The sequence below is a fragment of the Pelophylax lessonae genome (assembly GCF_965119305.1).
Source record: "Pelophylax lessonae genome assembly, chromosome: 7".
In the NCBI taxonomy this organism is placed as follows: domain Eukaryota; kingdom Metazoa; phylum Chordata; class Amphibia; order Anura; family Ranidae; genus Pelophylax; species Pelophylax lessonae.
The window spans coordinates 84948481-84974286 of NC_138774.1; the positions used below are offsets into that span (position 1 = coordinate 84948481).

The window sequence follows — 25806 nt, forward strand, 5'->3', positions numbered from 1 at the left end:
GAAGAAATGACACTTTGCTACAATGTAAATAGTGAGTGTACAGCTTGTATAACAGTGTAAATTTGCTGTCCCCTCAAAATAACTCAACACACAGCAATTAATATCTAAACCGCTGGCAACAAAAGTGAGTACACCCCTAAGTGAAAATCTCCAAATTGGGCCAAAAGTGTCAACATTTTGTGTGTCCACCATTATTTTCCAGCACTGCCTTACACTCTTGGGCATGGAATTCACCAGAGCTTCACAGTTTGCCACTGGAGTTCTCTTCCACTCCTCCATGATGACATCACAGAGTTGGTGTATGTTAGAGACCTTGCACTCCTCTACCTTCCATTTGAGGATGCCCCACAGATGCTCAATAGGGTTTAGGTCTGGAGACATTCCTAGCCAGTCCATCACCCTTACCCTAAGCTTCTTTAGCAAGGCAGTGGTCATCTTGGAGGTGTGTTTGGGGTCGTTATCATGTTGGAATACTGCCCTGGGGCCCAGTCCCTGAAGAGAGGGGATCAGGCTCTGCTTCACTATGTCACAGTACATGTTGGCATTCATGGTTCCCTCAATGAACTGTAGCTCCTCGGTACTGGCAGCACTCATGCAGCCCCAGACCATGACACCACCACCACCATGCTTGACTGTAGGCAAGATACACTTGTCTTTGTACTCCTCACCTGGTTGCCACCACACACACTTGACACCATCTGAACCAAATAAGTTTATCTTGGTCTCACAGACTACAGGACATGGTTCCAGTAATCCATGTCCCTAGTCAACTGTTTGCTGGCTTTCTTGTGCATCATCTTTAGAAGAGGCTTCCTTCTGGGATGACAGCCATGCAGACCAATATATATTCTTATAGCCTAGACCATCTTTATGTAGAGCAGCAATTTTTTTTTTTTCAGATCCTCAGAGAGTTCTTTGCCATGAGGTGCCATGTTGAACTTCCAGTGACCAGTATGAGAGAGTGAGAGCGATAACACCAAATGTAATACACCTGCTCCCCATTCACACCTGAGACCTTGTAACACTAACCAGTCACATGACACCAGGGAGGGAAATGGCTAATTGGGTCCAATTTGAACATTTTCACTTAGGGGTGTACTCACTTTTGTTGCCAGCGGTTTAGACATTAATGGCAGTGTGTTGAGTTATTTTGAGGGGACAGCAAATTTACACTGTTATACACGCTGTACACTCACTACTTTACATTGTAGCAAAGTGTCATTTCCTCAGTGTTGTCACATGTAAAGATTTAATAAAATAATTACAAAAATGTGAGGGGTGTACTCACTTTAATGAGATACTGTATGTGTTTCGCTAATAATACCATGTTAACATTCAACAAATTTATCATGCAGTCTCTGTGCCGTCTCTTTCAGACTTATCAAATCGATGTAATATGAGTCCCTAAGGCAAGCCATAGATGATGCGATTTTCTTTTCTGCATCTGTAGTCAGTGTCGATGGAGGAATCGCTCCTGCTGCGGTATTGTGTTCTGTCGCTAGCAGTAATCATTACTAGCAGAAAGCTCCCTGCCAGCAGAACACAATGATTACTGCTAGCTGTTGATCAATTGATTGACTTGGGTACAACCAGTCTGCCCGTAGATGAATTAAATCTTGGCCAGTCCCTACTCAACCAGCCAAGATTTGATGAATCTATGGCCGGCTTTAGTAAACAATGCATCCATTTTCAATACAACCAATCTGATTCATCTACTACATACACAGGGCAGCACAGTGGCTAAGTGGTTAGCACTTCCCCCTGACAGCACTAGGGTCATTGGTTTGAATCTCAACCATGGCACTACCTGCCTGGAGTTTGCGTGGTCTGCATGGGTTTCCGTCCACACTCCAAAGACATGCCGGTAGGTTAATTGGCTCCTGTCTAAATTTGCCTAATTGTCCCTAGTATGTGAGTTGGGGATCTTAGATTGTAAGGTTCTTTGAACGTGCAATATATACTGTATGTAAGGAGCTGCGTAAATTGTTGGCACCATAGAAGTGCCTGTAATAAACAAAAATACTACATAGTTATTGATAGATTAGATTGTAAGCTCTTATGAGCAGGACCCTCTTGTATTTTATTGTAACTGTACTGTCTCCCTTTAGATTGTAAAGCGCTGCGCAAACTGTTGTCTGTATATAAATCCTGTATTAGAATAATTTAAAGACGATTGTACAATCAGATTGTAATATGTGTAGCCAGCCTAAAACTGCTTGCTATCGATTGTCTGACTTGGAATACGTTGCTTTTTGTTATGACCAATTTTTAGTCTTGCAATTAACCAATCGATGCAGACAGTAGCGCAATGCCCCAAATAAACCCAAAATTACGTTTTTTACATATCCTTTTTACTGGACACTGACATTACCCATCTATAATCGTGTGATATGGAATACAGATTATTATCTGCTAACCCACTCCGAATCAAAATAGTGGGAAAAAATTGCATATGATTGCACACGTGGCATAAATTATTATTTTTTTTTTATATGTAGTAATTAGTGGTCGTCCTCATAGCTCTAGCCTTTGCAAAGCTCATATACAATCAATTGTTGCCCAGTGTGGCTGGCAGACTGTCATCTAATGTATAAGGCTAGTTCTTACTATTACTATGACATGGTAATTGTATGGGTAATGCTATTATTGTCCCAGTTTGGGGCAAAGGCTTTAATTTGTGTTGTTCAAGGTTTAGGTTAGCTGATCAAAGAAAGTGTGACTTGAGGAGGAAGGGATGGACAAGGTGGAGGGGGGGGGGGAGAGTATAGAGCGGGAGCCAGGGGAGGGGTGGGGGCCATCTGACACCAGGAGGGTCTCGCTCAGTATAAAAGCCTAGCAATGACTTAGAAGAACTTTAGTCACAGTGCAGGCAGGCTATATCTACAGACAAAAGACCACACAGGATTGAGCTTTACAAAGCACCCAAGCCTTTCCAATGCCAAATAGCTCTCTGCCTGGCTGAAAGGATATTTACTGAGCTCTACAAGTCAACTTTCCTGGACAGAACTTTTCTCTTAACACTCAAGGAAACCAAAAATTGTCTTCAATCACCAGATCTGATATCTATCTCCATCAACCAGTGTGCCATCTCCTTGGCTTGACATTTGACCTGCCTTGTGCTTCTTGTATCAAACCCATCTTCTTCTACCTCGTCCTGTTGGGTAAATAACCCTTTGGGCTTCATTTATCTCCATTTCTCCGGAAGGCAGGATCTCAACTGAGACTTTTATTTCATTGCTGGATTCATTCCGGATTTAGTCACTAAGGGGTATATGATGACAGCAAGGATGTTTCTAGTTTTGGCCCTGATGGGAATGTTCTGCGTGCCAGAGGTGAGTACCCAAAGAAGTAATTTGCAGCAACTTGATAAAACCTATAGAAATTTTCCTTTGTAACACATTGAGTAAGGGTCCTTTATGCAGGGTAGGGGTACTATCCTGTATATTGGACTAGAGGGTATATATACCCCCCTTCTAGATTGTAAGCTCTAACGAGCAGGGACCTCTAAATCCACCTGTATTGAATTGTATTGTAACTGTATTGTCTTCCCTTATATTGTAAAGCGCTGCACAAACTGTCGGCGCTATATAAATCCTGTATAATAATAATAATAATACTATACATGCAGTAAAGAAAACTTGATAATAATATTCATTACTGAATTATTTTTTCATTATTTTAGCAAGATTGCTAAACATTGCCCTTATGCACTAGGACAGATAATATCATGTAAAAGTAGAACCCATAGCAATTAGAGATCATGTACCATTGTCCTCTTGGCTCCAAAATGATGAACACTAGCTACTATGGGTTACTTTACTATAATATATTTTACTGCTCCGCACCCCCAGTGATTATTATACTTCACTAAATAATAATATACACCCTGCGGTAGGGTACGATTTTATATTTTCCTAATTGATGTACTGTTAGTGTAAGATGCTTAGTATATGCAGGTAAATGATATATTACATTGTACTCATTGTGCCATATTATCACATAAGGCTCTCTGCCCCTGGGGGTATTTATATGTTTTGCGCAAGTTGTCTTTGAACATTAATAAACAGTTTTTTTGGACTATATTTTACAGGGAAAATAATATGTCAAGTGTAGTGACAGCCCTGACAGCTCACAGCGATCGGTCGTATTGCACTGTGCTTGCTACTTTTAGCCAAAAAAAATTACGGGTTGCTTTGGGTTACTTTTATTGGGCATTACCATTGTTCAGTGCACTGTCCTATTACATAAGCCAATGTGAGTTACATGATAACATCAATTGGTTTTCATTGTATATTATGTCTATAATGAGTCCAGTTGTTGTCTTCCCAGGTCCACCCAGCTGGTGTGTTTGAGCTGAAGGTCCACTCATTCAGTAGCCCTCGTGGGGTATGTGTGGTTGGTCGCTCTTGCCGCATCTTCTTCAGGGTTTGTTTGAAGCATGCTCAGCCTGTGGTGTCCCCAGATCCACCCTGCACATTTGGGACTGCTCTCAGTGACCTTATGGCCATGGATCCAGAGTCCATATCTTCAAGCACACCCATACGGGTCCCCTTTCACTTCAAATGGCCGGTAAGTCAAAGCCTTGTTTATTTCATTGATAATGGTAACACTTTGAAGCTTCAAGAGTAAGGCTGAACTTAGAAGCTAGAACCAGCTTGATACCACACCAGGTAGAGAATGCTTCCTTATTTTGTGGCCGAATAAAAACTACAAATAGCAGTACCAGAACCAGCTCATGACCTAACTGTTCAATGGCACCTTTAGATCTCAACAGACACCCATGGCCAATAAAACACATGGGGAAATTCTACTGGCTGGAATAGTGTGACCCCAGAGATGTGTGCATGGTCTTGCCTGCCATAGCCTTTCAATCCCAAGAAATTATTCAATGGTCAGATGAGATACTGGATCATCATTTGATGTCTATGGATGGCTTAAGCTGCATTGCTTTTGAAATTCACGAGGTAGAGATAATTAGTGATGTTCAGATGGGGCAAAAAGGTACTGAAAAACTATATTCATTTTGTTAGAACCTTTGGTTCTATTAGGGATGGTAAACTAACATAAAAGCATATTTATTGCCCAACTAATGTAGATGAGGGGCCTGAAATTCAAACGTAATTGTTCCGGACTGGTCTCCTAGGAATAGTAATTTGACCTAAATCCTAAAGAATAATCCTGGTAGAATATATTTATTTTTAGGTTTTTGATAATTGTATATCTAATAACTTCTAGGCTCCCCACAGCCTTTGTCTACCTAGAACCATAAACTATTACTGCATGGTAAAATACACATATTCTTTAGAGCACCATCTAGTGGTGTGGGCTAAAACCCATTGTCTAGCACCCCCTAGTTGTATCTCAAGTCACAGGACCTTTGTCTGTAAAGAAACCCCAGTTATGGATTTTTTATTGTTCAAAAACCTTTATTAGTGTCCTCTATAGGTGCCATAGAACCACCCCATAGTGTTGATTGCTCTTGTCAAGGGACATTTATCTGCCAGCACACTCATATGGTGCTTCCCTCTGCCACATGTTCTTTGTCTGCCAGCATCCTTCTAATTATGGCTTCTCTAGTCATAGAACCTTTGTCTTTCAGTTGCCCCATCTCTGGTCACAAACATCTGTCTACTGGGAACCCTATGGATGGGATCTCCATGTCACTGTGCCTTTGTCTACCAGCGCCCTCTGGTGGTTGCTCGTTATTTTACAGAATTGTTAACGGGAATCCTCTAATCTTCATTATCCAGTGTTCTTATGTCATAGCATCCTCTTTTTGGTGGCTCCATCCACAATGACTTTGTCAAGGGAATAAATCCTCCAGACAAAGGCATCAGGGAGTCCCTGCTTTAAACGTTATGTCTATTCTGTAACACGTGTTATATGGCTTGAAACTATCAACAGCCGTTTAGTTATATAGTTGTGTTTTTTCAAGTCAAAAGACAATTTTAACTTCTACCTTCTGATACCAGACTGTATTCATGAATCATCTGCCAATCAGAATTTAGTTTTTAATGAGTAACATGTTTTACTCTAATTATCATAGAGCCACAATAGGTAGCAGCCTAGATTAACATACTAAAAGGAGTTTGGGTATACTCTTTTAATAATTGTACGTGTTATTTTCCCCATTAGTATTTTTAGTTTTAAAATATTTTCTATAATTAAAATGTATCCAGAGTCAAATTGTCCATTACCTTGCAATCACAATACTGACAAGTTTGGTGAAAACACGGTTATCCAAAAAGTAAATTGCTGTATGTCTAAGTAATTTTTCATTTAAATAGATTCTCTGCAGCGAAAAATATCCATTTGCTATACCTAAATTTAACAAAATAAACACAAATAACCAAATAACTATTTGATGGCGTACCCTGAAAGATTTTCCAGCACCCATTAAGAACCTCATAAGTAATACAAACTACTAAGAAGGGGCATCAGCCAGTATGGAAAAGTCAGCAACCCAGGGCCAAACCTTACTCATTTTAGTTGTTCTGACCAGTGAAAGGTTAATACTGCAGAAATTAGATTGGTCATCATGGGTAACTAAAGAAGATAAATGGATACCTTAGCAAATTCTCTGAAAGTTTAAAGTCAACATCATATGGAGCACAGGATTCCATTACCCCTACTCACACATTTCAGGTTGCATAAGTCCTCAATGACTGCATTACCTATAAATATGTAGGAAAGTCCACCCTGCACGGTTTCATTGCTCCTCGCACTGCCTTATATGCTTTTAATTACATATTGACGAAGATATTAATCAAATAGGGGCTGAAGGTGGTGTTAAGTAAAAGTTAGACTTTGCGTTCCAGCTCAAGGTTACAATTTGCACCTACATCCCACAGGACATAATATTAAGATTCCACTAGGGAAACACAATGACTATCAATATTGGTAAAGTGGTTCTACACCACTTCTCATAAGATATGCCATGGTGCACAGCAGTGATAGAAGTCATGAGAAGACGATCGGAACTGCTAACTAAAAAAACTGTAGACTGCCTACACTTGACTTCAGGTTACATTCTGTACATAGCCATAACAAGTACTTAGTCTACCTATTACTGCATTATTCATTTCCATGTTATACGTAATACACAAACACTTCATTCTATACATATTTTATACAATAATTTATCTTTATTGCTCTTCTTCACCACATCGCATTGCTCTTAAGTAGCCTTTCTCAACCTGAGTTCTGCAGAACCCTAGGGATTCTTGTTCTCTCCATACCTTGTTTTTTACAGTACTGCTCTGTCAACGGCCACCTGTTGTGAATCTGGATTTCACCAATTTTTTGGTGCTCCCGTTCACTGGGGCCTTTGGGTATATGCTCCACATTTGGTAGAACCCTAGGCTTCCCCTGAAAGTGCTGGGGGACCTTCAGTAGTGGCTAAGTGATCTCCTGCCTGCAACAACCATCAATGCAAGGGTGGCAATTGTTAACTGGCCACCAATACAAGGGGGTGATTTTTTACTGGCCACCAATACAAAAGGGCAATTTTCTACTAGCCCCCCATACAAGGGGACAATTTTTTTTACTGGCCACCAATACAAGGGGCAATTTTTTACTGGACACTAATACAAGGGGGCAATTTGCACTGGACACTAATACTAGGTGGCAATTTGTTACTGACCACTAATACAAGGGTGCAATTTTCTACAGACCACCAAAACAAGTGAGACATTTTTTACTGCCCACAAATACAAGGGGCAGTTTTCGACTGACCACCGATACAAAGAGTCACTTGAACACTAACTAATCATGTTAGCAGACACTACAATTTACACCGTGTGCTTCTATTTATAGCATTATTATTATTTGTTTCATTTGAAGAATATTACTAAAAATAGTTTTATCATTTAGAACAGACGAGTGTTAAAAATTGATTTGCCCCAGGTGTTAAATACTTTTAGGGCACCTTATTCCTCATTTTTAACAACGTATTGAGCACCCTTTGGTATGCAATCTGCAGGTAAAGTAATTATTAGCAGGGCTTCCCCGAGACCTGAAACTTATTTTAAGAGTTCCTTGAGGGTAAAAGTTTAGAATGATTTGTCTAAAGTATTTACCCTATAGGCTATACAATCATAATGTTCACACATCTTACTGTTTTAACTTGGTGCTTACTACCTATGCCAGCCACCACCTATTGACACTAGAGAATTCTCTCTGAGAAGTGATCTCCATTCAGATTGCTCTTCAGAGAGCATCTGACAGGCTCTAAAGAGGCATTGTATCACCCTTGATTGCTGCGTTAGTGCGCTGCAACCATTTGCATTGCATGCAGTTGCGGGGCACTTGCCGAGAGGCCCGTTCACTTGAATGGGCCGTGATCGGCAGAAACTGCACCCTCCAAAAGTTTCAGGGCTTATAATTACTGCTGCCGCCATGAAGCAAAACATTGTGTCCAGCAAGTGTACACACCCAACCACTGCTTCTGCAGCTAAAGGGGTTGCAGTTGGGGGGAGGGGGGGCAGTATAAGCACAACTCAACTGTGGGATTTTAACACACCCATCCCCAGCTTCACGTGTGAACGAGCCCATAGGCTGCTAAAAAATAATGTCATAAGCAACATACAAAGGGGAAATAACTAACAGCAACCAAACCATTATAATCTTACACTGTCCTGACTGGCTGGAAATGCCAACTGTCTAGTATGGCTAGAGGCACATCAGTGCTCTTTGAACCATATTAATACCAGCAGTAAAGTCTTGTAACATGTTAGCCATCAATTAATGAGGTGATTTGGCTTTTAAAGAGCACCTGCTATGTTACAAAAAAAATCACTATGAAAATGTATCTTCACCCCTCTGAAGGCCTACCTTCTACCTTCCCTTTGCTCTAGTGTTGCAGCTTCTGTCAGGCATTTAAAGTGACACTAAAAATATCCTTATTCACCAAAAATTGGCCTTGTAATCTTTTTTTTTCATGACATTTTATTAATGCTTCCGTTACAATCTCCGTGAGCTCATGAATCTCTCCTTTTCTCCCTCACTTCTGTCTGTTTGGAATGAGCATTGCACATTTGTTGTGGTAATGTACTCTTATGCACACTACACATTCCATAGTCCCTAATCCATAGCCCGAGCAAGAGAGGGTGGCTACACTCCTACATACAGTGAGATCATGCAGAATAAACGTAGGGCCCCTTTAACAGGTAGTCGGATCAAGGAATCTGGAGGATGAGAGCAATGGAAGGTACTTTTCTAAGTTAGGAATACATATTTGAGTAGATCTTTGTAAACCAGAGTTTAGTGTCACTTCAACATTTCTGGGAGTGTTGGAGGTGTGCATTCCCACTGCGTACCACAATAACATCCTCTTCTTGGGTCCCCTGGCAGTACTCTTGGCTCTTCCCCCCTGCCGAGTGGCCCCATTGCAAGCTGCTTTCTATCGGGACACTCGTGCATGCTCGCTCTCAAACCCCCTATTGTGTGTCCATAAGACAAACAGAGCATGGCTCAGCCCCGCCCTCTGCTATAAATAGCCAATGGTTCCATCTGAGCCAATGAGGAGGGAGAGAGAGCAGACAGAGCCCCTGCTATCGTGCATATCACTGGATCCAGATTGGGCTCAGGTATGTATTAGGCAGGCTGGGGGGATCCTGCAGCCCAGATGGGTTTTTACCCTAATGCATTCTATGCATTAAGATAAAAAGCCTTCTGTGTGTATCTCTTTGCTTTCAGAAGTTGGCAGATCCAGCTGTTAATAACTGGATCAAGGAAATGGATCCAGTACATATCTACTAGATCACCTAACAGTCTAATTTGATCTGATTTGGCCTGATTACCATTACTTTTAATTGAAAATGCACTTGCAGAGAAATGAATGGCTCACAGCATTCTGTTCCTCAATTTTAAGAAACTAAAATATTACAGTCAGGGTGGGCAGACGTTTAGACTAGTCATACGGTGGTTGTAATTACATTTAGCCACAATTTTAATTGTTTAGATGTTTGAAATTGGGAAACAAAAAAAAAGGGAGAATCTGCTATGGTTGGAAACTGACGAAATACTTTTAAAAACTCCACAAAATTGGGAGCTACACTTTAGTCTTTTACCAGTTGGAGCTTGAATTTCTCACAAAATGCTTTGGAAGCTGCAGCAAGCCAGATAGATGGAGGCTCAGCATCACATATGAGTGTTACCTAGGCTGGTCCACATGCAAATGTAGTCTGCCTAGCAACGCCCACTCCAGACTGACACCTGCCTATATCAAAGCATTTTGATATTTGCATAACTCCTGCCAAGAACGAATCCACTGCTTGCATCAGGGCTGAGAGACATTGAGAGAAGTATTGAGGCAGGGTGCCATGATGTTTTCAGGAAGCTATCTATAGCAGCCTGCTAGCTCTCCTTACCACCCAATGACCCGCCTGCATTGCATATTGAAGGCCAGAGACCCAGTGACGGTATCACTCTAAAATGAAAACATAAAGGTTTTATTTAAAGAAAAATTTGCATTTTTATGAGGTAGTGCACATTGGCACCTGAAGGACTTTCTCCATTTCATGTTGTTTTTCTGCATATACACAGCTTGGCACTTACTCCCAACTAGTAGGGTGTAGGTCCTGGGGCTTGCCCTGAAAGTCTTGGGGGGGGGGAGTCATATGGCCCCCCCTCCCATGGGATCTCCCTTTAGGGGAGCCCCACCTAGTACTAGGGTAGGCCTCGCTTTGGCAGGCCTCCCTAAGAAAGGAGTCCATCCGGTTTCGGCGAGGTGGACCACTAGTACCCTAGTTTGTGTTGTGAACCTTGGTACCCAGAGGATCGCTGCCAGGGTCCTTGCTCTTCGGAAGAGGACCATGTGAATACCCTGTTCACATTTTTTGTTTTCCCTCCTTTTATGCACCAGGTGTTTAGTTTTGAGTGTGCATACTGCACTGCTGAGCTTCAAGAAAAAAATAAAAATCTGCAAAATTATAAGAGGGCAAGGTAGGAATCAGGAAAGGCAAAATACAAGCAGATTAAGTTTCTACTTTAACAATAACAATCTCACTGGCCAAAACGATTACTCACTCCTAAACTACCCCTACAATGACATTAAATGTTATTATAATGAGGCTTGCAGATACAGGGAATCATATTGTGTATTGCATAGAATAGTTGGATTATTTTAAAATGAAATAAATAGGCACACAAAAAAAAATAAAAAATAACAGCTGTAGACATCTATTTTTCATTCAAATTCAACTGTTATATGAACAATCTTTCCACGATCTATCTTAGACAAAGAACTGTCCAGCTAAAAATCAAACCCGTTTCCCTGGAATGTTATCAAATAATTTGGGGTATCCTAAGGTAAACTAAGTGATCTGTATTAGCACAGCACTAGTGTTTGCTGTACAGCTCTTTTTAAGATGCACTAAGATCGTTTTATTTAATTGAAATCAGCAGAATTTTGAAGAAGATAAAATAAATATAAGTAATGTGATCACTAATATTTGTAGAGGTATAATCCCAGTTCTACTTTTCTTCAACTTAGATATTCGTTTGTCTTTGTACTGAAACACATTTGGCTTGGCTTTGCTAATTAATTAAACAGAGCAAAAATGCACCGCGTGTAACAGAGTAGAGGAAAAGATGATTTGTTAAAATTATTTTCCAGTTGTGCACCATGCATGGTGAAGAGATTGCTCAGCTGTGGCAAAAATTTGTATATAGTGTGACACGCTTGTCCCATTACTAAGTTTATAGTATAACTTTTTTGAAATGGAAATGAAAAATGTTATCGGAGAATAAAAAACATAAGAGGACAGATATGGATGTGATAATAGCATAATTGTGGGTGGTGTTCCATCTACACTGATATTTAGAAGGTACCAGAATAAATGATTGTAGGACTGCAACAAAGGGGCTTCTTCCCGAATCTGTCCCTCTTTACTACAACCAATGCTGCAAAGTCAGGTCACACTGCTGTCTTTTTTCTGAACCATGTAAAATTCTCTTTCTCTGCCCTACCAAAGGCATATGCATATCACTGACACTAAACTTCTTATTTTATTACAGGGAATTTTCTCACTTATAATTGAGTCCTGGAGCACGAACACAGCAGAGAAATCCACTGGTGAGTTTCATTTAAACTGCTCACTGAAAAGTGGTCATCTATAGTTAGACATTTCTTAAGTCAGAGATTGGAATGTATTCTTTAGTTACCCCTAGAAGTTAGATCTGCCTTTCCAAACCTTTTTACCCCAAACCCCTGCAATCACTTTCAAGTCTCAGGGACTCCCTGCAAAGATTAGTCAATTGAGTAAATGTCCCTTACATTGGTGGTGGATAGTGGGGAGAATGCTCCCCTTACAGTGGTGGTCAGAATGCCACCCTTACAGTAATTCCTCTGGCTCTACCAAGTAGTATTGGACCTGGAGCTATGAAGGCACCATTACATGGGAGATCAGTTAGTCACAGCTCAAAGAACCACTAACCTACTCTGGAGGAACCCTAGGTTTCCACAGAACCCTTGGTGAGAATGGCTGCATTAGATGATCATCATTTGATAATTCTGACATATTCAGAATACTTTGGCATCTTTGAACTAGATAGATAGATAGATAGATAGATAGATAGATAGATAGATAGATAGATAGATAGATAGATAGATAGATAGATAGATAGACTATAACTATAGATCCCAACTTTTAATTAATTACATTAAGGGTTCTGAAAACGTGGTATAAGAAATCTAACAAGGGATTAGGATAATACTAACTACTGTAAGTGGAACTCTGCATTCATGTGCCAAAATGAAAAATATCGGTTTTAAGCTAAATTAATCCTTTAAAGCTTTACAGAAGTTACAGAAATTAACAAGCATTTTACTTTCCAATAACCTTTTTTTATAGTTTTACCTCCACTTTCCTGTTACTGCAGCTGTGCAGGGTGAATAGGCTTTACTGTGTGCATGTTTTCATTAGAGCTGTAAATTCTTCTCCCTAATTTACCACTTTTTACCCCAAACACAGTAGCATGGTGGCAAAGTGGTTAGCACAGCTAACTTGCTGCCGTGTGGTCAAAACCCACTTGGGATACTAAGATTGTGTTGCATGTTCTCCCCATGCCCCCATGGGTCTCCTGCCAAAAGCGTACTAGTAGGTTAATTGACGTCTGACCAAATCGTCACTGTGTATGAGTCATGACACTAGATTATAGGCTACTTCCGAGGCAGTGACTGATGAAAATGGTTTTGTGTACTCTATAACATGCTAATATGTTAGTGCCATATAAGTGCAAATAAAAACCCCTTTATTCCCCGCAGGGAATTAGCAAGTTATGCCCTCCACTTATAATTCAATCTTACTCTTATAAAATTGAATTGATAATCTCCTGGGGATAGATAAGAAATAGGAACGGCAAAATAAAAAGCAAAACTTTGGATTGGGGTCAAAAAAGATGAACTCTATTTCCACAAGATATGTTCTCTTGTTTGGCCCCATTCCTGGAGCCATCTTCTAAGTTAATAGGTCAATTCCAAATGTTGAGGTCATAATGGGATGAAATGATCGGATCTGTGACCATTTGGCCTTGAAAAGTGGCAAATGACTGGATGACAGATAAGATTGCTGAAAAATCAATAGGAAGGCTTTTTACCCATTATGGCTGTTATTCTTTACTCAAAATGTTGTTTAATATGCTTGTCGTTCAATAAAATGTTCATGTCTCTAGCATCTGGAAAAACTGAGACAAGACGAAGGGAACCCGTTTTAGCACAATAGTATCCAATTTAGGACTATTGTCTACCTTAATAGCGCATATTAACTATATATTGCTCAGTGTTAATATTTTCTCTGTATCAATACACTGTATCTCTGCTATCGTTCATTGAGATTTTCCTTCTTTGGTTTATTGCTAAGTAACTTGCTGTCTATCTAAATCATTTTTTTTACTACATCGCTATTTTAAAATTATTAAAGCGCACCAACTGTATAATCTGCAACTGATGTTTCCTTTTCTTTCCAAAACCAGTAAATTCTTGAAAACTGCAAAGTTCTATAGTAAAAAATGTATATCTTCTTTATGTCCACAGTTCCAACCCTAACCTTCAGTTCTACAGTCTTCTTAATTATTCTCTAAGAGCCACCATAGACTATATGAGGTAGCTGGATATGCAAGCACAATCCAAATGCGAGGGGTGGGGAGGCAGGCAGCAGACATCTCTAATGTCAGCTTTTCAGGGAAAAACTTGGAAAATATGTCCAACTACTTCTCTCTCTGACAACCCTATGTCTGTGGTGTTTTCTGGCACCCTACATACATTAGGTCAATTAAACAGGAAGCAAGAGTAAATAGAGACACATATAACAGTCAAAACCCAACAGAGTCTGTAGCCCAAGTGCCCTCTATCCAAAACGAAAAAAGAGGAGTTCCATTTAAATCTGGTTAGTTCTTTTATTTCTGGGGAACAAGAAGAACTAAGCAGCCTCAACTACTGATAAATCAAAATATTTTTAATCTATTTTTCTGATTAAATAGCCATAACTATAAACTGGCTACTAACTACTTAAAAGTTTAATTGAAACTGCTTAATATAGAAAATACAAAAAAATTAACAGGCTGATTACTAAATACTGAGTTGCATATGACATAAGGTTATGCCAGTTTTTTCACAAGCTGAAGGCAGATGCAAATACAATTATTTAGCTGTCAAGGCAGTGAAGTGCATTGTGTGGGCTTCCTTAATTGCCCTTTGTGTTCTCCCTAACTTCCTGAATTAAACTTCCTTAATTAATTTCACTGTTGATAGAAGCCTTACTTTTCTAAATTCTAGTCTAAAGCTAGTCAGTCATAGATGAATTTAAATTTGGCTGGTTCAGCAGGGAGAGGCCAAATCTTGTTCAATCTATGGCCTTCACGTTTCAAAGAAGTCCCTCTGATGATCAATATCTCTCAAACCGGCTTGTTGGAAGATTTTCCTTTGATTAACGCTGCAGCCAATCAGCTACATCTCTGATCAGTGTATCCTGACAGCAAAGGACTCCCCAATATCTGAATACAATTACACAGCAGGGATGATTTCTCCATCCACCTTGCTTGTAAAGATAGGCAAAACTATTGTTTTTTTTTTTTCCGATCAGCTCGCTCCCTGTATGGCCATGCAAAGCCCCAACAATCAGCCTACACCTTTTCCAATGACAATCTTAAAGGAGATGTATTGGGTTAATAAAAAAAAAACATACATTACATACTTACCTCCATGCTGCAGCATTGTTCTGATGCTGCAGCTGTCCCCGGCCCTAAGCCTGAGAACTGAGTGATCACATGACCGCTGATCACTCGGTTTTTGGTCTGCACAGAGAGGAGAGCAATGACTGTCAGTCATCGCTCTACTTCTCCAGCGCTTAATGGAGTACCAGGCTGGGGAGGGGATGGGTGCAGCTGACTTTGGCTCTCAGGTGAATGCTGAGACCAGGAACCAGATGTCAATCAGGCAGCTGAGTGGATCTCGTCAAGCTCCTTGACATTTCTCAAAGCCACCTATCAGAGCTGCCTTGGACGTAAGATTTCTAATGGGTAATACTGGAAACTGAAATATAGAAGAAATTAACCAGCTGTGGCTTCACACTCCCAGCGAACCTGTAAGGTGCCCTCTTGATTCTGACTGCATTGAATTACAGAAACTAATGGAAAAAGATACTGATTAAGATACAAATTTGCAAACTGACTGGGCTGATTCTGTCAGATATAGTATTATCTATATTTTTATGGCCTGAAATGAGCAAGTCAGATCAGGTAAACCCAAAACCAGCTGGAAACTGCTTTCATCTCACGTTCAGAGCCTGGAAGGCGATAGCTAGTTTAATATTTACTCATCTCTACTTGTTATCAGTATTTACTGTAGAATCAAGCTCAGAAATATAATTTTCGTATATATATACTGCAGCTAAATAAATACATATGAAAGTTTCCCGAGCTCGGAATTTTTGAGATAAAGTTGGCTTGTGATAGAGTTATTTGCTATGCATGGCTGACTTCCTGCTTAGAAATCCCCTTGCAGGCAGTTCTCCCTACTAAGAAATTTCTGATGTAGAAATTTAAACACATTTACACCGAAGATAATAATGTAATGTGAAAAAGATTCAGGTCTGCCAGGGAATAGCCATATCAGACTTCAATGATCTATTGCATTTCGTTTGTTGTATATAACACATTAGTCCCCTCGTTATAACATTTTTTTTAAACCAGCATATGCAGTGCTCAATTGATTTTATGCAGGCTGAAGGATTCTGAAGGAAATCCAGATTTACCATAGGTAATTATTGAGTAACAAAAATAGTGCCTATGGACAGGAAATAAAACTGTAATGGAAACCTGCTGGCCAACTTGTTTAGGGAAATAACCAACTGGCCATGCTATATTTTACTTGCTGATGACAGTAGTTCCACTGCAATAAGTCAGTAACCAGTCCTATTAGAGCATAAACATGCATTCTCAAGTAGTACTAGCCTGCATATTTAGGCCAAAATTACGTTAAAAATCCTATGGTGGTTAGATGGGCACATTATTGCTTAGCTCTGTAATACACAGACAGTTCTGTCATTGGGCACAATCTCTCATTGTAGTTGCTATGATTGCTATGCTACTCCCCGAGTGCCCTGATATTTAAGTGCCATGCAAATGCACTTAAAGAATTTTCCCCTTTCTACAGAAAAAAATGCTTATTGGATGCAGAGATTGCTATCAGCAGCAGTTTATTCTCTCCCACACCGTAAGTGCAGTTTTTTTGTCTTTGAGGAAATAAATTATATATATATAGGACATCAAATATATAGATGTAGCATAGGGAGAATAAATTGTAACCCCCTCTAAAAATGTTTATAATCCATCTATGCTCTTTCATTTTTAAAAAAATAAAGTTTGTTGATCCTGCCAGTCACTCTGACTTCCTTGTTTTTGGAGGCAATGATCTCATTCAGCCTCTGCAGTGTTGCCACCGCAATATGCATGGTTACAGTCTCCTAACAGACCAGGTCTACTCAAGGCCTACTTTTGGGCTTAGTCCTCCCAACTGCCCACATCACAGAGAGCAATGCCTACAGGGGTGGATCCAATGCCTTGACTGACAGCTCTGCTCCACTTTGCTCTGCCCAGGAAGGAGGGCGTATCCTACTCATGTCCCTGCAGCGTAGTCCCACCCACCAAGTCATGTAGCGCAAGGAGAAAATAAGCAGTCACATGACCTGCAGAATAGGAATTAACCAATAGGTAGTTCTGACATTTTTCTTAAACTCTGCTATGATAGGTAATCACTGACAATATGCCCCTTCTTTGAAGCGGTTGTATATACAGGACTCTATAACCAGCTTGAAATTGTCCAGAAATGCTTATAATGTTCAATCAGAGTACAGAGTGATGGACAGCATTAACATATATTGCACCACTCAAAGTTAGGAGTCTATTATCCTTTGTTGGGACAGACAGTGAGAGCACATCCAGCTTACAACTGATAATGAGATCTGGCAGCACAGTATGGACAGGGTTAAAATGATAAACAAATTCACAGCCCCCTCCATAACATTTCTTAGAAGGGGAAAGCAAAGGATTTTTAAGCAACTAAAAGGGTAAGCAGCAAATTTAACCACTTCCCGCGAATTGACGTACCTGTACGTCAGCTCGGAGAAGTGGTTGTACTGGGACGATGCCTGTAGCCGCAGGCATCATCCCAGTACCGTTCTTTAGAGCCGGCAGTCGGCTTTCAGAAGATAAAAGCTGATGCAGCCCAGGAGCCACTCAGCCGTTATCCCAGCGAGCGGACCTGAGCAACCAGCTGGCACATCCGCTGGCTGGCTTGAGTCCCGAACAAAGCTGGATTCAGCTTTGATCGGGGCCTCCGATGTATTAATCTGGAAGCAATGTCATGAGGCCACTTTCGGTTTACTCGGCGGCTAATGGCGCCAAATTTGAAATTTGTTAGTATTCAAAAATGCTGATTTTGGCATGTTAAATACTTTGAAGTGCAGTAGATGGGTCTAGAGTCTTTTAGACCCCAGATCCCTCCATAAAGAGCACCTGTCACTGCCTAATACTGTCACAAGGGATGGTTACATTCTTTGTGACAGCAATAAAAGTGATCAGATTTTTTTTTTTTTAAACAGTGCTAAAAATAAAAAATGAAACAAAATAAATAGGAAAAATAAAAAAACATTTTAGAGCGCCCCCGTCAATGTGAGCTCGCGCAAGAAAGAAAACACATACGTAAGTCGCGCCCGCAAATGAAAACGGTGTTCAAACCACACGTGAGGTATCACCCTGATCGCCAGAGCGAGAGCAATAAGACCTATGCTGTAACCCTAAACTGGTAAGCGTCGCCTATGGAGTACCATAGTTTGTCGTCTTTCCACGAGTGTGCGCAATTTTAAACCGTAACATGTTAGGTATCTATTTACTCGGCGTGACATCATCTTTCACAATATACAATAAAATTGGGCTAACTTTACTGTTTAGTTTTTTAAATGCAGTGAATATTATTTTTTCCAAAAAAATTATGTTTGAAAGTCCGCTGCGCAAATACTGACAAAAAATATTGTAATGACTGCCATTTTATTCTCCAGAGTCATTGCTAAAAAATACTGATTTTAACTTGTAAATAGTCTTGGTCCTTAAGTGGTTAATAAATTAAATTTATGCTATGTGAATAGGAACATCTAACAAATATAAAGCAAGCCTTATCCCAATTTTGCTACAAAAATGGACATACACTTTAACCTAAAAAGGTATAAGAGAGGTATTTTCTAACCTAAAAAGGTATAAGAGAGGTATTTTCTAGAGTGGGGAGGGGCATTTAAAATACAGATGTACTATCCTTAAACTTGATTTTTCCCTCTAAGTGTAACCCTTAAAGTGTTACTAAACCCACATCAGTAAAATCAGTCTTTATATGCAGTAATGCATGCTTGTTATACTCACTGTGGAACCTAAGGAGTTAATCATCTGCATTATATAAAAAGGTTGTTAGATCCTGTATGCACAGATCCTCCCCTTCTTGCGTTGCATGCTCAGTTTGATTTGTATTGCTGGAGAGTTTTTTTTCTTGGGAGAGTGCATATGATCAGCACAGAGCCAATCAGCACTGTCCAGACAAAGGATCAGGGGTCTGCATTCAGATAGGACAGTCAGAGCAGAATGAAAACTCTTCCTAAAAGCTTTAAACAGACACTGATAGAAGTCACAAGACTACTTTAACTGCTGAAGAGAAAAGGTATTTAGCAGTTTATATGTACTAAAATGATTGCATTTCCATGTTCTGTGTACTGTGGGAGACCAGATATAGTAAGTGCAGGATCATGGGTTTAGTAACACCTTTAAGTTGGCCATAGACAGTTAGAATCTTGGCCAGTTCAGGACTAGCCAAGATTGGAACCATGTATGGGAAGACTGATTTTACAGATCAATTTGGATACAACCAGTATGTCAGACTTTTCATGCCATAGCCACTAGCAATAATCACTGTGTTCTGGCAGGGATGGCTTCCCCACTGGGAGAACACAATAGTTCTGTGGGAGGGATTCCCCCATCCACACTGCCTGTGTTGATGGGGTAATCGGTAATCCGTATAGGATAGGTAAGAAAAAACTTGTATCATCTTTGGCCCACTTTAGTCAAAGTTATCTTTCTAAAGCCTTGTACACACAATCAGATTATCGGACGAATTTCCGTTGTTTTTTTGCTGCATGCTAGTCTCTTATCGAAAGTGGAGAGGTTACTTTCATACGAAAATTCTCGTACGGCAGAATTTCAGAAGTGATGTCATACGTTTTGTTTTGTATGTATTCTTTCATTTCCGAGCATGCGTAGTCTTGCTCTTACATTTTTTTTCGGACGAAAACTGTACTAATTAAACAAAACTCGGACGTTGTGCTTACGTACGTTAAAAATTTTATAGCCTGCACATTCAGTTTTTTTGTTCGAAAATTCGTAATCGGCTGTTGAAAGCACCATACTAACGATCTGATTTTCTTATCTTGTGTACAGGACTTAAGCCTTGTAGGTAGGCCAGTCTCTGGACTTTTATCCCCCGCTGTTCCTAGAGCAGGTTTAAATGATATTGGGGCTGTGGGACACCACTAATTGAGTATAAAATAATCTACTGAAAAAGAAAATGTAGTATCACATTTATTTATGTATTTATTTTAAGGCACACACATTGTGTTTATATATCTTCTATTGTTTCATTTATTGTGTTATGAAAAGTATAGGGGGAAGACACTGGGTGGATGCAGCATTATGGTGTTGCATTCTGATATGCAAAAAAAGCTTGGGGATGCAACATTTCCACTGATCAGTCATAAGTAATGTAAATTGAAAAGCTGCGCTTGCCCTTATTTAAATTATGTAATCCCCTTGTTATTAATAAACAAATTCTTAAATATTAACCATGTAAAAAACAAATTAATACATGTAATTAAGTTTTAAAGTGCAAATGTCCATAAAGTGGAATTCTCAGTGCTAAATCAAAGTGCAGTAGTGCAAAAGAAAGTACAATCCACTTGTGCTCCAATTCTTGTAGATTAAAGTGACTTGTGCCTTGTGTGTTCTACTGCCGCTGACTCCACTCTGTGTCACCACCATTATCCCTCCGGGGACTGCACTCACCAAAGGTTGTTGACCCCCTGTTCATATGCCTACAAAGGTAAATACAGCTTTATGTCACAGACTTGCTGTGCAAATTATCCCATCAACCTTGGACCAATGCTTCACTGGTTTGTCCCATGACCTAACGGGAAGAAAACCAAAGAACAGCATGCGTAGCATAAAACGGTTTATTAAAATTGACCACAATAAAATAAAAGTTTACACACACACTAGGTGCCTCTCCTGGGACGTGGAAGAATCTGGCAAAGTGCTTGAAGGACGCCGCTGCTCCAATCCTTATGAGAGCTGGTGTGCGTTCCGAAGAACGTAAGTGACGTGGCCAGAAGTTTCCACCCCTACGCGTTTCATCATATCTAGGATGTCATCAGGAGGCGATCAATCAAAATATTATGACCACCCACCATAACCCGTCAAAGCATGGACTCCACTCGACCACTGAAGGTAGTATCTGGCACCAAGCTGTCAGTTGCAGATTCTTTAAGGCCTCTAAGTTGTGAGGTGGGCCTCCATGGATCGGACTTGTTTTTCCAGCACATCCCACAAATGCTCGATTGGATTGAGATCTAGAGAATTTGGAGGCCAGGCCAGCACCTCCATGAGCCTTGACTTCCCATGACCCTGTTGTTTTCCTTCTTTGGACCATCCTTGGACAACTTTTAGTAGGTCCTGGCCACTGCAGAATGGGAACATCTCAACACATCAACTTCAGGCACAACATGTTCATTTGCTGCCTAATATATCCCATCCACTTTCAGATGTCATTGCAACAAGATAATCAATGTTATTCAATGTTACTAGTCAGTGGTGATAATGTTGTGGCTCACTGGTGTATAGTAATAGTTAAGTGGTACAAAGTTATTGTGGTAACGGCCAGTTTGAATAGTTTGTAACAATAGTGAAAATAAACACCGCCCTAAAAAGGCAGTGTCTAAAAAAACAAATAATCTGAGCAACTCATTGGCCACTGTTGCTACCATACAACCTATTAAAAATTCATATCATATTCATCCAAACACAGTATGACTGAATATGAGGCAGCACAGTGATAATTTACAAACAAAAAAACTTTTTTTTCAATATGTATACATATAAAAATATGAAAAAACAAATAAATATATATACACTCAGGTCAACATTGTTGGTGCACCAGTGATAATCTCCAGTAGGGATGGACTCAGGAGTGTTCAGATCCTCTCCCCAACCCACCTAAGCAATTCTGCCAGGAAGCCGTCACTGCACACCACCAATCATAGGCAGTGAGGCAACTCCTGCTCGCAGCTGCACATACACACGCCCTGACCAGGCTGCTCATGCTTGGCGGTGTGTAGTGATGGCTTCCTGGAGCAATTGCTCAGGTGGGTTGAGACTAGGATCCGAACATGCATGAGCCCATCCCTAATCTCCAGTGTCAGCCTTGTGCAAGTTCATCCGAAAACTTATATTTCAATAAATGAAGTCCTCATTAAATTCACCACATGTGATGCACACCACTCCCCAGTGTTTAAATGTATTCTCACTGACTTTCAATGCCACTCATACTAATGATCAGCATTAGCCCTTTTTTTTAAACAGATCCAAGCTTTCTCCCAGCATTTCAATTTCCACTCCTCTTTCCCTTTAAGGGGTTCCACAGGTTGCTCGTATTAAAGAATAGAAACTCAAATAGTGTAATATTGTAAAAGAGGCCTGCATTTATTCACACTACAATCACAATACTACTAATAACACAAGCCCATCGAGAGTGTCCCAAAACAGTAACCCAGTAGCCAGGTTCCTCCATTAGTGAACCAAGCAACTTGGCTCACATCGTATCCCTGCCAGTGTAACTTCCACCACATCATTTCTGGCTAGGCCTGATGTCACTATCTGTTGCCATGCAGTCTGCCCTGACATTTCATCTACCGACTTTCTTAAAGAGTTGCTATGCATCAACTTGTATACAACCAGCCTGTTGGGTTTTTCCTGAATGATTAGTGCCGCCAGCTTTGGCTTTGTGTTCTGCTGGCAGGGAAGGCTCCCAGCTAGTAGAACTCAATAGTGTTGCAGGAATGATTTCCCCATCAACACCGACTGTGTTGATGGGGGAATCAAACAACTTTCTTTCCTTCTTCAAGTGTTTGAAGGAAAGAAAATTGCATAATCTATGGCCTGCCTTTACAGGTCTAATGTATCCATAATCTAGCTTATCAATACCTTCAGTTTGATCAGACTCAAGCACTGCAGGCATCACTGGGCCACCACTGGACTGTGCAAACCAATTACATCTACACTGACCACATGACATAACCTTGGTGTGAGGCTTGGAGGAAAAAAGAATCTTTCACAAAAAACACTGTTTATTAGGGCCCTATGGCATACACATGAGAATAAAAAAATATATTGGGCTGTTTATGACCAATCCTCCACCCTGGTATAGGTGTTATGTCAACTCAAAAATGTTAAATTGTCTGGAAAGACCCAACCGCACCAGCAGATACCCAAAAACCCAAGACAGTGTAAGTTATTCTCTTACGTTTGTGGATACCTTAGCTGGACAATTTATTGACATTGTATGACTAATAGACGATAGTAGAGTTGGAGTTCTCCTAAAATGTCTTCCTTGCAGAACACTGACGTTCTCATTGTGTGTATCAGAATCAATAAATACCCGTCATGGGTCACAACTATTGATGGGTGCTGTCTAATGTACGTAACTAGTTGTGCAAAATTACAACAGGTTTTTAGTTCTGTAATGTGATGGAATTTATACCATTGTATAATGCCTTACACTGGCTTAATCCTTGCTTTACCATAAACCACCAGGAACCCAGAAGATAACAGTGATCTCATGAGCCACTCATACATATGAATAAGAAGAATAGCCATGTTTTAGTAGCAATCCGCTAATTCCCTACCCTACTGTTTTCTTTTTTCAGAAAATCCTGACAATCTAATCAGTCGATTGGCCACTCGCCGGCGCTTGTCCGTTGGGGAGGACTGGTCTCAGGACATTCACCTTGGCCAGCAAAGTGAACTGCGCTACTCCTATCATGTTTCCTGTGATGAGCATTACTATGGGGACAGCTGTTCTGATTACTGCCGTCCAAGAGATGACACTTTTGGCCATTACGTCTGTGACAATGAAGGACGACGCCTCTGCCTGGCTGGCTGGAAGGGCGAGTATTGCGCTGAACGTGAGTATACAGTTCTCTGCTGGTGCAGTTCATCATTACATTGTCTGTTTTTTCATAATCCCTTGCCTTTTTGTCCTCTAAATAGATGCATTGGCCAATTAAAAGCCATGTTATGGTGTTTCAGAACTAATTTGCCCTGTATTAGGTCATACTTCAGAGATGTTCTCCACCCCTACCCATTTTTTATCTTCTAAGACATTGTTCTAGTGAGATGAGAAAACTAAAGGTAGAATGGCTATATACTTCATGTATATGGGGCCATCACATATCACACCTGCCAAAATCCCTAATCATAAGGGTGGGGGTTAACATCTAGAGACCCGGCATCTCCCCCAGTACCTCCTGCTGGCAGTTCACTATGCAGTGGAAGGGGATCAGAGGGGGGTGATCGGCAGCTCAGTGGTACCCGTGGGATGTCCCTCCGGCTAGCAGTTCACTTCCCGATATACAGTGGAGAGGGAATGGCATCTGACCCAGGCAGGCACCAGATTCAGCACACAAGTGAGTCACTCTGCTTGTACACCGAAGCCGATACCTGCCCGGGTCAGAGGCCTCTCCTCTCTCCACTGTATAGAGGGAAGTGAACTGCTAGCCGAAGGGAGATCCCACAGGCACCACTGAGCTGCCGATATCCCCCTCCCACCCCTCTCCATTGCATATTGAACTGCCAGCCGGAGGTACCGGGGGAGATGCCGGGGTCTTGGGCGACTGCTGCGACCCTGGTAGTTCTGCCACTGGCTATAGCAAGTAATCATATTTCCTTTTACTGCATTCAGATTGGTGAAACAAGCCAGTCTTGTGATTTATACACCTCAGCCACAGTGCACAGCCAGGGAAATCACTGCTTTTCTCAGGTTCCTGCTTACTAACTAGACCAGGAGCCTCTAAACCTTCTAAGCAAAGGGCCAGTTTACTGTCCTCAAGGTTTAGTGGGGCCAGACTGTAGCTAGTGGGATTAGGAAATGCGCCCGCATCAGTGGGAGTAAACATTGCCCCATCATTGGTTTTACCACTTCCCATCTGCCGATAGTACATATATTGCGAGCGGGAGGCACAGCCAGGCTTGGTGATGTACCCGTACATTGTTGCCTGGCTTTCGGACGCACATGTGCATGCCCTCTGCTTACCCATGCTGTGTTTGGACAAAGCACGAGTTTGTCAACAGGTTTCAGCCAATGATATCAGCTAAAGACAGCTGATCAGCTGTGTCCAATCACAGCAGCGAGTTCTGTGGTTGCAAACACACAGAACTCTGTGTAAACATAAGAGCAATTTGGCTGTTTCTTCTCCTTGAAAAGTGGGGAGAAAAAACAGCCAGATCTGTGAGTAGAAGCAACACATATTACATATTATTAGGCACACATTTAACCTCTTGATTGCCCTAGATGTTAACCCCTTCCCAGTCAGTGTCATTAGTACAGTGTAAAGTATTATATCTGATCACTGTATCAGTGTCACTAGCGACGTCAGTGTCAGTGTCGCTCCCAACCTGTCTTTTTTCATTTATATAATTAAAAAATTAAAAACCCAGTGGTGATCAAATACCACCAAAAGAAAAATCTATTTGAGTGAAAAAATTACATAAATCTTTTTTGCATACAGTGTTGCATGACTGCACAATTGGCAGTTAATTCAGAACAGTGCTGAATAGCAAAACATGTCCTGGTCATGAAGGGGGTAAAACCTTCTGGAGCTCAAGTGGTTAATAGGAAGAATAATACCCTATTGTTGGTATCAGTGTAAAGAATAGTGCTCCATCGATGATGTCAGTGGAAGGAATGGTGCCCCATGACTGGTGTCAGTTGGAGGAATAGTACCCCATTGTTGGTATCAGTGGGAGGAATGGTGTCCCATCAATGGTGTCGGTGGGAAGAAGGGGCCACAAAAAGGCAAGCAAAGGGCCATATTCAGCCAGCAGGCTGCAGTTTGGAGACCACTGAACTAGACTATGAATATATGCAGAATGAAAGTGGTAGTCCAGAAAACGGATGAAAAGAAATTTCAAACAAGACAACAACATTTAGACAAGAATAAA

The 25806-nt window shown here is 40.7% G+C and overlaps 2 protein-coding genes across 2 annotated transcripts in view; one reads left to right on the forward strand and one right to left on the reverse strand.

Annotated features, from left to right (window-relative positions):
- The first annotated feature begins 2909 nt into the window (after positions 1 to 2909).
- Positions 2910 to 25806, forward strand: part of LOC309559342 (uncharacterized protein) — a 70728-nt gene continuing 47831 nt past the window's right edge. The window contains exons 1-4 of the mRNA XM_082262575.1: positions 2910 to 3332; positions 4330 to 4569; positions 12019 to 12076; positions 23514 to 23771. Of these exons, the coding sequence (XP_082118701.1) occupies positions 3273 to 3332; positions 4330 to 4569; positions 12019 to 12076; positions 23514 to 23771 (616 nt within the window). The 5' untranslated portion in view covers positions 2910 to 3272. The remainder of the gene's footprint in view (positions 3333 to 4329; positions 4570 to 12018; positions 12077 to 23513; positions 23772 to 25806) is intronic.
- Positions 5502 to 25806, reverse strand: part of LOC309559345 (cytochrome c oxidase subunit 7A2, mitochondrial-like) — a 361900-nt gene continuing 341595 nt past the window's right edge. Inside the window, exon 5 of the mRNA XM_082262579.1 lies at positions 5502 to 5513. The gene's annotated coding sequence lies outside the window, so the exon portion shown is untranslated. The remainder of the gene's footprint in view (positions 5514 to 25806) is intronic.